General features: G+C 42.6%; 1 protein-coding gene across 1 annotated transcript in view; it reads right to left on the bottom strand.

Annotated features, from left to right (window-relative positions):
- The window catches only part of RAI14 (retinoic acid induced 14), an 89030-nt gene extending 79160 nt beyond the window's left edge, over window positions 1-9870 (bottom strand). Inside the window, exons 1-2 of the mRNA XM_082497231.1 lie at window positions 9808-9870; window positions 330-421 (exon numbers count right to left, since the gene is read on the bottom strand). Coding sequence (XP_082353357.1) covers window positions 330-365 — 36 coding nt within the window. The 5' untranslated portion in view covers window positions 366-421; window positions 9808-9870. The remainder of the gene's footprint in view (window positions 1-329; window positions 422-9807) is intronic.
- Between the last annotated feature and the right edge of the window lie 5091 nt (window positions 9871-14961).

The raw sequence follows: 14961 nt of genomic DNA, 5'->3' as shown, positions 1-14961 counted from the left end.
GCAGTAAAATCCTTACTAGGCTTAATCCTGTACCTGGAACAAAGTTTCAACCGAGGCACCACCACAATCTAATGGAAGTTCTGCAGACCCCACACATGCACATGACTCAGTTATAGGGAGTAAGGTACTAAAATACTATTAATTTGCATAACAGAGAATTGCACTCCGAATAGAAACAGCCTACTCCATACTGTACTCAGCTGTTGCCTTTGTGCTTGGAAAAAGCTTTTCTTCTCTGTAATTCATTAACCTACAACCTTATCAAGGTGGGAGTGAAGAATTTGTTTCCAGCATGGAAACCAGCAGTCAAACTGAGCAGAAATACTTACGTCACTCTTCCTGAACTTTGCTTTTAAGCTCTTCATGCTGATCACATTCAACCTTCCAAACGTTTGAGGAGCTTTTTATCCTTCTTCAATATCTAAACAAAAAAGAAAGAAAAATAAGATTCCAACTTGATACCATTCGTTCACTGGCAGCCAAGTCTGAATTGAATTTGCATACCTATATCACCCTTTGAGGATTTAACCCTCAAGCTCTAAAAAAGATTAACAGCCAGCTAAGGGAAACTTTCTGTTTCTCCAAACCGAAAAGCATGCCTAAGTCTGACCACAGAAGAACAGAGCAAATCTTTACCAAAAACTCAAGCGTGTATCACATTATACCAGCTACCTCTCCACATAATCAGATCACTTACACATTCACGCATGTAGCAGCTTTCCTGCCCACTGCCCATTTTAACGTCATCATCAAGGCAGACATTTGTAAAGTGGGAAAAGCAGAAATAAGTATGTAAAGTCATTCATTAAAACTCCACTATCCTACAACCGTGGATGGGTCTACACTGGGTAGCAGAAGTACCTCCACTATTGTATGTACAAGTCTAACCACTAAGCAAATTCAAAACTGTATTTAAACCATTCACAACGCATACTAGGACAGCCCAACACAACATAGCAGATAGAACCATCTGAGCAAGAACAGAGGTTACTACTGGAAGAATTGTTTTATACTCTTTCCCATAAAAACTGTATGTGTATTCCTGGAGTCATAGCTGGTTTTAATGTGATAGTGCACTATCACAGTCAGTCGTCTTCTGCCTTCCTCCCTTTCAAGTGAAGAAAAGCAGCAGTTGCACAAACATATACAACTAACATTACAGGCAAGCTGCAAGCTCTCAGTGCCTAGGGCGAAATTTCCTACAGAAAGCTCCAACATACCACATATTACCAATCAAGAGAAATGTAATGGCAAACAGGATGTTAAAGTAGCATGGCAACGTATTTTTTTCCTAGAGCACAGGAGAAAAAATTAATGAAAGAGCAACATACGTTTTGACCAGGCAAAGCCATCTATGCAAAAATGTTGCAAATTTCTAGTTTTACAGTACACTCACTGGAATAGCCAGCCCCTCTCATCTACAAATTTTAGCTGCTATATAAATTCCTTCTAAAGGAACAGTTTAAAGTAAAGGATGTTCAGCTGTATAAACTTCCTCCCTCCACACTAGAAGAAAAGGAGAAAAAATATTACGACTCGAGCCAGATAAATAAATAACTGAAATGAGGACTGGAGCATAAATTCAAACAGGTCATGCAGGGTCACTAACGTTTCACATCACTCTTCAGAAACAGTAGATTACAGCTTGCAAAGTGATATTCAATTGTTTCATAAAAGAAAGTCTCTTAATATTATGAAGTAAATTGCTGTGTTCTACATGATCACTCTACTACAAGTTTGAAATTGCAACTACACAGTATACGTTTGGTATATATACAAATGCTTCACAAAACACTGCTATGTACCAGTCAGGAATAGCGATTAGTGCTAAGTAAACATGCCATTTAGTTCAACCCCATATTTATCTGACAGCTATTTAAGACAAACACAAGTACATATCTTCAAAAAATCCCATACACTACATACACACAAATACATTTCCCACACAACACACACCTCCAGTAGGTAATTTGGATGTGGTAATTCTGTAGGCTGTTAAAATATCATTAAATCTAATTAAAAGACTAAGTCTAATTAAACAGTAATTCTGAAGTCATATGAGATTCCTGACTGCTTTCAGCTATATGAACGAGGGGTTCCATTCGAAGTTCTTGCTTTTCCTCTCAAAGAGGATGGGCTTGTGGCATTTTGTTTAATTCTCTAGCATGCAAATGGAAAACGAAAAAAAAAACACTTGCAGAAGCTTTTCATTCCTTGGCTTCAGTGACAGTTTCTTAGCTTTTTCCTGGGTTGAATGGAGTATTTGTAAAATCTTAACAAAAAATAAAATCAAAATAAAAGCAAGTTTTGAACAGTCAAAAAGAAGGAATTATTTTATGTTGCTCTGAGAGAAGCATACCACTTGATTTCTGCTACACCTACTCAAACTTTGAAGAAAGTGTTTAAATTGCACAACAGCTGCAATAACCTGCACTGGAAAGGAGCCCAAACATCAGCAAGAGCCCAATAATCTCCTAAATCATTCTCTAGCAACACCAAGGGTGATGAGCAAAATGCCAGGGTACAGACAAGACACTTATCCGGCCTTATTCACATACCACACCAGCAACAACAAAAAACAACACACGCGCACGTGCAAAAAAAAAAAAAAAAGAGAGAGACAAAGAAAACGGAGAACAAAAACCCAAACTCTTTTTAAAACTTTTGGGCAAAACAAAACAAAACCACAGTCTATATGAACTTTAAAAGCTGAAAAACATCATACAATATCCTACAAAATCCAAAACTGAACACAACTTTTTATTTTAAAAGTTAAACATATTTGACTAAAAGGTAAACAGCTTAATTAGACCAGTTAATAAAACATAAAGAAATCTTGTACATGGGGAACTGAAAACAAGAAATCTTTTTTCACATACAGATTGCCAAAGAATTGTCTGCTGTAGGCTGTCTTTCCCCTTCCCACCCCCTCAGCTTTTTTGGCTCCCATTAACGAAATATTTGTTATAGCTCCCATAGAAGATAAAAGTACTCAACTACAGGGCTATGGGGGAGATGACAACTCCTTGTAGGTGTATGCACAGAACAGCTGCAAAGCTGGACTCTTCTATGAGAAACCTGTAATACAGTCTAATTAACAAGCTTTGTAAGCGCTCATGCTACTTTTCCCCCTCTTGAGGAAGGAAGAAGGGAGGTGAGCTGTGTTTCTATTACAAGCCAACTTATTTTTCCCACAGGATACTTCACCTCTTGCGTAAGTGCATTTTACGCACTGAATGTGAAACTCAAGTCCTCAGCATAATTAAAAAAGCATGCACAAGCACACAAAAATGGCATTCCCAAGTTTAGTGTGCCACATCTGTATTTTTTCCATAAGACATAGTTAAACACAAACATTAAGATTACAGCTTGTGCATCATAATGCACATGATCTATCAGCCATAGAGATAAAAACCCGTGAAGCAGTGAGGGTTGCCTTTTCTTGGCACTGTTTAAAGGAGGAAGTCACCCCTTAAAAGATATAATTATTGGAACTGATGCAAAAAGAGGTCAGCATCCTGATCCATCAGAGCTTTATGACAACTGTTCATTTGCCAGAGGGGGGATAAAGGAAGCGCCATTAATACACTCCTGTTTTACAAGATAGGAAACGACTATTAGAAATTCACTAGGGAACGTCAAGACACTTCAAAACAGTATTTCTGCCATGAATCACAGGTATTAACAACAAGCAATCTCTACTAATAGTGGCATTTCTCCATTTTCAGAACAAATGTGATAATAAATACTGAGGGCTGTCATTTTGTAGCTGCAGCAAGTTAGCAGTAGATAAGTGCTTAACTCCAGGGATTCTCAACAGCTAATGCTTATCACATGCTTTTAACCATTAGCTCCAAAATTAAATATCTAGTCCTCTATCTCATCTTCCTTCAGCTTAATGTTAAGAAATAGCTTTCAGGAATACAAGCCACAGAAAAAAACATCTTTAGGTTGATGGTAAACCTATCTAGTTAAAACTGGAGACATTGAAGTGGTGGTAACCTTCGGCCTTAACAATGTCATTGAAACTGTGCTTTAATACACAATACAATCTTTAGGTTTAAATGCAGGAAACAGATTAGGATAATCTTCCCCACTGATTTACAGTGAGATTTGTGCAAACCACAGTAAACAACAATACTGACATGTATTTTTTTCCTTTCATTAAGTTGCATTAAAATCAGAGCAAGGCCTTTCAAACAATATTACAATGAATTCCTTGAATGGCTAAAGATCCAGTGAAGCAATAGTAAAACAACCTTAGCTTTACTAAGTAAAACTACAAGTTTACAGTAAAATCGTACACTATACACATTGTCCATGCTGATGACAGTTACCCTTTACTGATAAGTGCTGAATTCAATTAATGTAGGTGTCAAAAATCTTGCATCTTTTTCAGAACACCCTGAGAAGCCTCCATCTCAGACTGTGCTGTTCTGCAGCAAAGTACAATTCATGTCATCAACAAATTTCCCCTTCCCCTCCCAAAACTACTTCAAAAATTTTTTTAACCTTGTGAGGTTACAAAAAAGAACTAGAGACTCCATGCAAGATCTGACAACATAAAGAAAAAAAACATATGAAAAGAGGGTCTGAAAGAATACCATTGCAGCCATATACTTAGATCTCCTTTGTGCGAATACACCCATGCTCACAGGAAAATAAGGGGCCCCAGAAGTGTCCAACACCACCATTTATTCTCTGGACAATCACTTTCTGAATCATAAGCCCTGCTCTGACCCAGAAGCACAAGCCCTTGTGGCAACCAGCACTGCAGAGCAGCCAGAGGCATTCACACTATTGGCATCTCTTCTGCTGCCCACCTTCAGTATGCAACTTCTCAAATGCTTCACATTCCTGAGCTCCCCTGACCTACTATCCAGTACCAAGAATATGCTCAAACCCAAGCTTCTCCTTAGCGTTGCCAAAGCCACAGGACCACCTGGAGACATTAGCCATTGCCCAGCCTCTTTTGTTGTTCATACATAAATGCAGCAAGCCCACATTGTCCTAAAAAATTGTTCCCAATGCTTCATCTCTTACTACCTTCTCATTTCCATCTAGTTGAGCACATTCTTCTCTCTATTTCTCAGGCCAAAGCAGAGAAGCTTGTATGTTGTGACCAAAATAATGGGAACGCTTCCCCACTCTTATCAGCACAGCTCAGTTTTTCCATCTTGAGTAACCCATCCTCCCATCATAGGAAAAGTCAAACGGAACCAAATTTTTTTAAACTTAATGTCACCTATAAAGACAAATAATTCTTGGCTTGGGTAATCTACTCTTACTAATGAAAACACACTGAAAAATGCTCTGAGAAGCCCAAGTACTACACAAGAGTGGGAGTGATTTATACACAGTTAATCCCACTCTAAACAGAATCAGACATCAGAGATAGCAAGGGCCTTGGGTAACTTAGTACAATCCCTCTATCTGTTCACAAATCACAGGCAAGGATGTGCTGAACTGTACAAATTTAAGCATTTGATCCCCAAAGTTAGAGCTCCATAGATATTACATCACTACAAATCTACAGCTATTGCTCGTCCCTCCAGAACACTTTGCATCGACTCTCTACTCTTACACTTCCTTTTGATATTCAGAATTTGCAAATGTTAAAACTTCATTTTTAATGGATTCAGCTGAAGCGGTGCTGGCCTCTGTGGATGTTATACAATACAATACAAATCCAAGCAAGACTGTCGATGTGGGAATGTGTCCGGTTTGTTAAACAGTGTTTTCAAAATCAGTTCTAGACAGCTAGAAGAAAGCTTGCATCAACAAGGCCTAAGACACAGTGAATTACAGGAGAAGATTAGAGAAAAATCAAAATGTGACATTACCCCCATTTGTTTACTTGGCATATTAGACAGCACTCCAGGCAAATGCCTAGTTCAAGCGAAGTCCATGAAAATTTGTCATTCACTCATTACATACAACTTTACTCTGTTCCTGCTCCAGTTCTTTTGTCTGGAAGTGTCTGTCAACACACATCCAGCTCACTGAAGAGCACAGTAAAAGAGACAAGACTTGCTGCATGAACTGGGACATACCACTCACTGTCTTTCTCTGCTTTCAATTTCCCCTTCTCTAAAACAACCCCCCCCCCCCCCCCCCCCTTACGTGCCCCTCAAATCTGAGGCCATATTCTCCGGTTTGATCATACACAAGATACGTCGCAATCCTGAAGACTGTTTCATGTTCAATGCTTAGTCCAACAGGGCTAGATTGGAATTGAAGCATCCAGCTACAACTAGAAATGGAGAAAAATGACGCAGAGTCTCATTTGTGAAACGCCAGCTCTTAAATGAGAAACCCACATGGATAACAACAGCTAGTACTTGTTTCTACTTATTCCCTTCCTAGTATTCTGTATCAACCATTCAACCACATGCTCTTCAAAATTGTCAAACAGGACAATCTGTACAGATGCAGCATTAAATCTATAAAGAGACATATCCATGACCTGATGAATGAGTATTCTGAAATAGCCTAAGGCAGAAGATTCACCTATTAGGGCAGGAGTTCAGAAGACGGGAAAATCAATTTTAAATTACTTAAGACACTTGCCAAGCCCCACTCCCATAAACTGTGCCTTTATACTTTTGAGAGGTCTTAGAAGGGTATCCTACTGAAAACTCCTGTGGTCTAGAAATACCTTCAGAAACTATGCTGATAACACAACTCCCCTATTCAGCTTCCAAACTCTTGGGTGGGGAAAATATTTTAGCTGATGAAAATGCAGTATCTTTTTAAACATAACCCAAAAAGGGAAAGAGAGTTAGGTGTGCTTCCACCCCTCAAAAAAAAAAAAAAAAGTACTAGGAATTCAGATATTTTCTATTCTAGAAGATTATCAGTGCTATAAACTAGCAGAATATCAGCAAGATCAATACCTACATCTTAGCGATAATAAAGTCATTTTTATCTGATTTCATTCAGATTGTTGAAACTTATATTCAATAGCAGCAGCCCTAGGTGCTGCACAAATATTGGAGAAGATCTAGCATTTAAGATACCTCTCCCAGCCTTCAGAGACACTATGAATCTCCAGGTCTCCCCTAGAGTGATCATGCTGGTGTCTCAGGCAAGTCCTTGTAAACAAGGTCCTCAGAAAGCACTCAAGTGTCAAACTCTCCAGAGACATTTCAGGGTGTCCCAGTGCCTTTGGGAATCCAGACATCTGCAATAACCAACAGTAGCTCCGTGCCTCTCAGCAGTTATCAGGAAAGAAGTGGAACATCCTCAGCAACTGAAGTTACAGAGCAGCGTCCAAATTCTTTTTCTATTGTAATGACTGGATGAACTTGGCTCCTTGGCTCTCCACTTTACCCATCACCCCTACAGATTCAGGTGAAAAAAACCCACACATCTTGTTTTACAGTATTTTGAATACCAGCAATGCCTTCTAGGCACAAAACCAAAAGGGGGCTGTGGCAGCTTTAGAAAATATACTTAAGTTAGTACAGCATTCATCCAAAATTTGTGATCTGCCTGCAGAGGAAGCACTTGAATCAAGATCTAACACTTGCCAGGCTAACGCTCTAACCATCAGGCCAGAGGCTCTCTCCTCCACAGGTTGTCTGAGGTTCAGCACACTGACTACCACCATCACCTCCAGGCATTTACTGGCCATCCTGTTCTGGCCCTCAACAAGAGGGAAGGGTGCTTTCTGTCACTGCTGTGGACTTCCACTCCAGCTATCTTCAGCAAGTTCCTGGACTGGTATCTAGTACTAAGTGCCAGGGGAGATCTTCAGTTGCTTCCACACTTACTAGACTCCCATTTGTCTCTGGCCGTTAACACAGTGATAAGCTCTGCTCTAATGCATTTCCCGAATTACAGCTATTTGCACTACTTCCTCTATAACCTAAAAGTACATTATTAGATGGCTCTCAAAATGTAAGGAGCAGCAGGGAGCACCTCTGAAAACAAGCACCAAGCTACCTCCAATGCAAAGCTATCACCTGTGTGCATTCACAGGCACCGAGATAGCAACTCCAAGGAATGCAGGCAGGAGAATAGGCTTCTCAGAAGTGCAGGAAGTATGCACAAAGGAGAGCCAATTACTCGAATCTGTAACCCCAGAAGATGTTACAGATTTGCTGTGCTCCCACCTTGGGATTTTCAGTAGTCTACTACCTCTGCCACTAAGCAAGGCACTACAGCTTTGAATTGACTTGTTCTAGTTTTGCTTGGTTTTTCTCCATAGTTATTTCACAAGCATTATCCCTGTGCAAAAAGAACTAGCCCACAATCAGCTCTCAAAAGAAATGTGATTAGGGTATTGTTGCAGTAGGATTTAGAAATTGCCAACATCTCACACAAGAATTTAGCTTTTATGTTTCTCCAGGCACTGCTTCTCCCTCAAAAGAGGCACAAACTCCTCATCAGAAAGGGGAAAAGTAAGATAGTGGGGAACATACAAAAAGAAAAAAAAAAAAGATGAGGCAAGTGAGTGAACCTTCTTGTGAAATGCTTACATTGCTTCGTGAGATCAGCAGCTTCCCGCCTAGTCTCTCTCCACACTTGATGTCACCCATCTCTTAGTTCAGGGGAAGGGAGGAGGTAGCATTTTATTTTTTTGCTAGCAGAAGCACTCTTGGAAGAGGGAAGAGAACAGCACAGGGCCAATATTTTTAGAGATTGGAAGGACAGATGTCTGCTACTGCATAGTGACTTATTGGCACTGAGCTTAGCTTCAACTCAAGAGCTCATATCAAGCCTCGTTCTACTCAAACGCTCTTTCACTCTGGTTCATATGTTTTTTATGCAATTCTTCTATTAATAAATAAAATGTCATTGACAGCTTTTCACAGGCATCCCAAGACAGGAGCCCAGCAGGTCATTAGGTCACTGACAGATATTTACTAAATTCATTTACTCCTTGTTAATCTAAAACATCAGAAGGCCTTTCTAAAATGATATATGTGTAGTTTTTGGCATTTGATGTATGTTTGTTTGTTTGTTTGTTTTTTAAATAACACACACTAACCTGCAACTCGCTGGGATGGAGGGAAAAAAGAAAGAGAATACAGCTTCCACCAAAGTGGCACTCGTGCCACTAAACTACAAGCGTTTCACATCAGTTCCATAATAAGCATTCCCGCACTCAGTACAGAAACAAACGGGAGAATTTGTTAAGATCCCGCAATGCTGATAAAGCAGAATTTAACTAGTCTTTCCACAGGGAGCAACTTAAGAATGTCACAAGTGGCAACGCCAGGCTGCAGAAGGCTTGAGCTGCCAAACACTGTGCGAGAGAAAGCCGGATTTTTCGCGTGCTCTGTTGGAAGTTAAGAGGCACAGGTTCCTGCTTCAAATCGATCCGATTCCTAAATCAGACTATTCTGAGGGTTCCCCACACCCCCCGCCGGGGGCGAGTATAACTCCTGTCAGGGGCCCCCGGGAGAGGGGGCGATGAGGCGGCACTGCTGCCCCCGGGGCTCAGCCGGGTCCGAGGGGGGGGAAATCATAAAACTACAAATAAAGCAAATAAACAGCCAAGCGGCAGCGACTCATGGGCTGCGCCCCCAGCCCCCCTTCGCCGCCGGTGCTCTCCACTCGCCCACACCGGTGAAACGGGGCTCGGCGGGGAACGAGAAGGGAGAAGTTTCCTCCTGTTGCGCCGCCTGAGGGGAGGAACCCTCAGGTTCCGCCGGCGGCGGTGACCTCTCTCCTCCCCCTCCCCCCCGAGCGGATCGGCGGCCAGGTGGGCGCCGCACACAAAGCCCCCTCTTCCCAACACCCGCCGCCGTGCCTCCCTCACACGCCATGCCTCCCTCACGCGCCCTGCCCTGCCCTCACCTCACGGAGCTCAACCCGCCGTCCCCGCTAACGATCGTCGCCGGCAGCCGCGCACCCGACCGCGCCACTGCTGAAAGGCGGAGCGGGCGCCGCCGCGCGCCCCGGGACACTCGGCCGCTCCGCGCGGATAGGGCGTGACATCACTCCGCGGCCACGTGACCGCGGGGCTCAGGCGCGGGGAAAGGGAGGGGCGGGGAGGGGGCGAAGCGAAGCCCCCTCCCCGCCCCTCCCTTTCCCCGCGCGGGGGCCGGAGCCCCGCCCCCCGCGGAGGAGGGTCACGTGGCGGCGCGCGGGTCTCCCGCCCTGAGGAGCGGGCTGCTGAGGGGTCGGGGCGGTGGGAGGGAGTCGGCGCCCGGGGGTGAGGCTTCGAGGAGCCCACCCTGCCTCGCCCAGGGCTAGGGAGCGTATGGGAAGGGTATCTGGGTGTCAGGGCCCTTCCGCTCTGTGCTTGGTCTCCTCAGGAAAAAGCTGGAGAGGGGTAAAAATCGCATCAAGGAGCGCAAGGGCTTGGGTGCCTGAGGGGAGTGCTGGACGGTTGTCTCAGAAGTTTACCCGTGTGTGAAATTCCCCTTTCTGAGACTACTGGGTGGGAAGGATTGCTTCAGAAGGAGAAGTGGGGCACTTCTTGTTTAATACCCAAATTAATGACCGCTGTAGTGTTTGGTTACACAGGAGCTTAGAGGTTAGAACATCACTACGTGGGCTTTATAGCTGTGCCAAGGTACCACTTCACGGGATGTGCTCCAGAAGTCTTTTTTTTCTAGGCCAAACCCCTCTTCTCAAAGTTGAACCTCCAGAGCGCTCTTTCTCAAGTCTTCTGGCAAGCCGATAGCAAACCACCCCAATATCACACCGAAAAGATCACAGCTGCCTTCACCTGTGGAAGGAACACTGGACACTTCATCTACAAATCAACCTGTTAAGTGAGTTGGGGAGCCTCTGCCTACCGTCCCACCACGAGAGTCCTCCCAGAGTTGCTACTCACCTTCCCATCGTGTCATGCTCATCTACCGGTCCCACTCACCGCAACTGCCTTCCCTGCCTGAGAAGGCCTCCTTTAATCTCTGTGATCATTCTTAACTTCTTTGTTCTCAACCATGTCCACACCTTCTAACGTGGCAAACAGTACAGGGAGGAAATAAGCACTTCAAAACTTCAGGTTATTATTGTAATAGTGGCAAGTATTGTTATTAAACAAATACATTTGATTATCACCAGAAGCATACTTTCCTCTGCTAATCTGCAGTCCTTACCTTGGCCAATTTGTTTTGCGTGTGTTTTACCAACCATAGTCATGCCAGCACTGTTTCCTCTCTTTTTTTTCTTATAAAAGCCACGCACACCAATGTTAATCTAATATAGTTAATGCTGAGAATTTAATCTGCACAAAAAAGCAATAAAAATAGGAAAATTAAACTTGCTCAGCAGCTACAAAACATATTGCAATTATTATGCAATTATTTCTGATCCCAGTTATTTTTAAAAGCCGAATACATGTGTACAATATGGTTAGAAAGTCTCCTGCCTGCTTCTTCCAACACCAGCAAAATTTCATGTAATCATGTGTGACTAACATGAAAATTATTTAATATGTGAGTACAATCTCTTGCATGTTGAATAGTTTGATCATGTTGAATTTTTATTTCCATTCTCAATGCCAGCATATCATAAAGATGGCGTTTGGGTATGTTTGCATGGGATGGTCACATATAATAACACATGAATAATAAACAGTACATTTTGGCTATGGTAGTATGGAACAGTCATTTATTGAGAACTGGGAAACACGGTATTTACTAATTCCCAGGGAATTATTGTTCGTCTTCTCTTAAAGTGTGACCCAGGATAAAGGCTTTGGGCTTTGTAGTGGCAGCTAGCTTAGACTCATTAAACCAAACTGATCTGTCTGACAGAACCTGACTGCCCTCTAGATTAGTCTCCTTGCATGGAAGACTGTGCTTTCATCTTTTCTGAGCCCCTTTTTGGGTCCCTCTCCAAGGGCAGGGCATTGCCTCTCATTCAAAACACTCAGACATAACATTGTGGATGAAGTCTCTGTGGGCACAAGATTAGGAGTCAGGAGATCTGAGCTCTGTTCCTGATTTTGCCCACAGTGCACTGTAGGACTGTGATAGTCATGTTTTTCCACCTGTGCTTCTACCATCTACAGGGTGAGAATAACTCTTTGAGAGTTTTATTAAATGCTCAGCATGAGGTAACAGAAGTTGTTAGTAAGACGGAGAGAGTCTAATCTGCCAGACGCAGAAAGTAGAGTACATCTTCCGCAAGCAGCTTCTCTCAAAATCTCTTAGCACATTGGCAGTGTGATGGCCTTCCTATGCCACTCCATTCCATTGTACAACAGGCATGGGGTGAGGATGGGAGAGGAAGAGGGTGTTCTCTTCTGCTCAGTCTCCTGGAAAAGCTGGGAGGGTTGCAGCCAGTTTTGACTTTGAGTGGCTGCCCATGTGATGAAACCACCCACACAGTCCTAGCTACTTCTCCAGAAGGGAGAGGCCTGAAGTGGCTTAAAGGTATCTTTAGTCACACCTTATCACTCTGTTGCCCTGTCCTGATAGCATCTGCTATTTAGCTTACTTGGCGTTGTTAATTTTTTTTTTTTTCTGCTTCTGGCTTTCTGCAGAACACAAAGCGCTGGTCACATCTTCACTTAGACATTATTTGCAAAGGAATTCACACTACTGAGCTGTTTGATCACTTCCCTGCTATCCTTCAGGCAGCTTAAACCTGTTCTATGAGCTGTAAGTGCCACATTTTCTCTTCCCTCATTGGACTTGTTCTGGTCTGATTATTTCCAATCTGAATATAGTTTGTTTTGCATTAGCTGTTATTTTTTGCTGAAGGATAATTTAAAGAGAGTTTGGTTTTAGATTTTGAGACATGATTTTGTTCCCAGGCTGTTCTTTGCTTATAGTAACTTATCTTTTTCACTCTTTGTGACAGATGTCCCCCATAAATGCAGGCATCTCTGTGGTAACAAGTGAGACAGCTAAAAAGTGTGGTTTGTATGTGCTCCCACCAAAATGCTTTCTTTTTTTAATAACTTGTTAGCACAGAAAGGAGGTACTTGGTGCCTCTTCACAATATGGTATGTTTCAGAAAACTTGGCTGGGAATTTTTCTCTTTTACTGTGCAGGTTGTGTAGCACCAGAAATGGGCCTGATGAGGTAAACACAGGAAAATACTAAGGACTGGAGAAAGTCACAACTGGAGCTGCTTGGACAGATCTTTTAACTGAGACAAAATCTTGAGAGGGAGGAAGTCCCTGCCTAGGGACTACTTTTCCTTTGAAGTGATCTTTCAAAGGCTGAAGGAAAAACCCAGAAATAGTTGCAGAGAATTATCTATAATATTTAAACTTGCACTTGCTAAATGGATATTTCCTCTGCTTTTACCAACCTTCTTTCTTCCTCACGGTTATTATATCTGCACTCTCCTCTTTGCATCTTTCTGCATGGAATCACATTCTATGATTTGTGTGACCTCTTCATGATTCCAGGAGACATTTCTAGGAAAGCCCCAGACAAATTCAGTTGTTTTGCCCTTGAGATTCTTCCTGCACCACAGGGCGCTGCTTTGTCATGGCCGTAATAGGCACCTTGAGGCTGGGCTGCCCTCAACTGGGCCTGGTAAATCTGAATGTTCCTCCTCTTCCATAGGAGCAGAAACCAGCAGCAGGTGAAGGAGGCCAGGCTGCCTGTGTCACTGTTGCTAAATCCTTCAGGGGGTTTGCAGCAGAGATCAGCTGGACCTTGGGGAGCCTGCCTTAAACAGCAGCCTTACCTGGGTGGGACTGAACGGATCAGTTCCTGTTAGGAAAGAGAACATTCCTCCAGAAATGTAGCTTGCTCTTCTCTCCCTGCGAGAGGAAGGACATTATCTGCCTCTGGACATATTTTTCATTTTAGTTTGTAGCCCCTGGGATATACAAAAGGAATTAATGCAATCTTTCTTAACTACAAAGAGTAAAAATCCTCTTCTTTTTTCCTTTCACTTTCTCACATTATTATGGAAATCTGTGCTTGCATGTTAGTGTCTTTGATATGAATGTGCTTTCTATAGGTTTAACTAGGAGAAAAATAATTTCTTGGTCTTTTCACTAACATCCAGTGTAAAATAGGTTTATCTTGTACATCTTTCCTGTGAGGACCACAGCTTAGAACTGCAACAAGTGGCTTGATAATCTAATGCAGCTTTCCCACAGAGACTCATGCTTAGAATTATTCCATAACATATTTCATTCTTAAATTATTTTAAAAGCACAAGTCCATGGAAACAACAAAAGAGGATTACACACTCCTTACACAACCAGATTGTGCCTGAAATGGCAGTGCATCTATGTGAATAATTTTAAAAGGAAAAAGTGCTCCATTTCTTCGTGTAGAAAAGCTCAGCAAGCAGAAAGGCAACTGTCCAAATCGGCAACAAGATCTTTGGAGGTAAAGAACAAAACTTTGTTAAAAGCCTTCCCCAGAATCAACAGGGTGTATTTCAGGTCTCTATACCATGAATCAACTGGGTTTGTTTATCATCCTCCGCTTTGTTTTTTCTAACAAGAGTGCCTCATTCTCACCTGCACAGCTGCTCCTGCATGGGGCCATGGGAATTCTGTGCATTTCAGCTTGCTCAACCTTCCCCCATTTTTCCACAATTGAAAAAAAAAAAAAAAGATTTTCTTTCTGGTTGGCCCCACAGATACAACTAGGAACCAAGATCACTCAGGAGAAAGTCCCTTGCTTCCCAGCCCCTGCACAACCTAGAGGCTTCCCTGCAAGTTGAGGGTTGAGACTTCTCAAAAGCCTGGTGGGAACATCTATGTGAAGCCACCAGACTACCAGAGGCCAGGCAGAGCACACCTTGCAGAGAGCTGGCTTCCACCCCTCCACAAATATAAAGGGCTCTTTGAAGGCATGCCACTGAAAGTCCTGAAAGGCCAGTTGCCCAAGAACAACCAAGAAGAAGATTATACTAATCTGAGCATCACTAAAGAGTAAAATCCCTAGTATTCAATTACACCGGAGAGCACCTTGATTATGTTTTAATAGCACAAAAGACAAAGTAGTTCCCACAAAAAGAGGCATTTACATGCCATATTTACTCCATACCATGCAGGGAGCTGCTTTGTCTCTACTC

This window comes from Vanellus vanellus, assembly GCF_965231255.1.
Source record: "Vanellus vanellus genome assembly, chromosome: Z".
Lineage (NCBI taxonomy): Eukaryota > Metazoa > Chordata > Aves > Charadriiformes > Charadriidae > Vanellus > Vanellus vanellus.
Note: the sequence above shows the minus strand (reverse complement) of the source record. Positions and strands in the feature narration are given on the sequence as shown.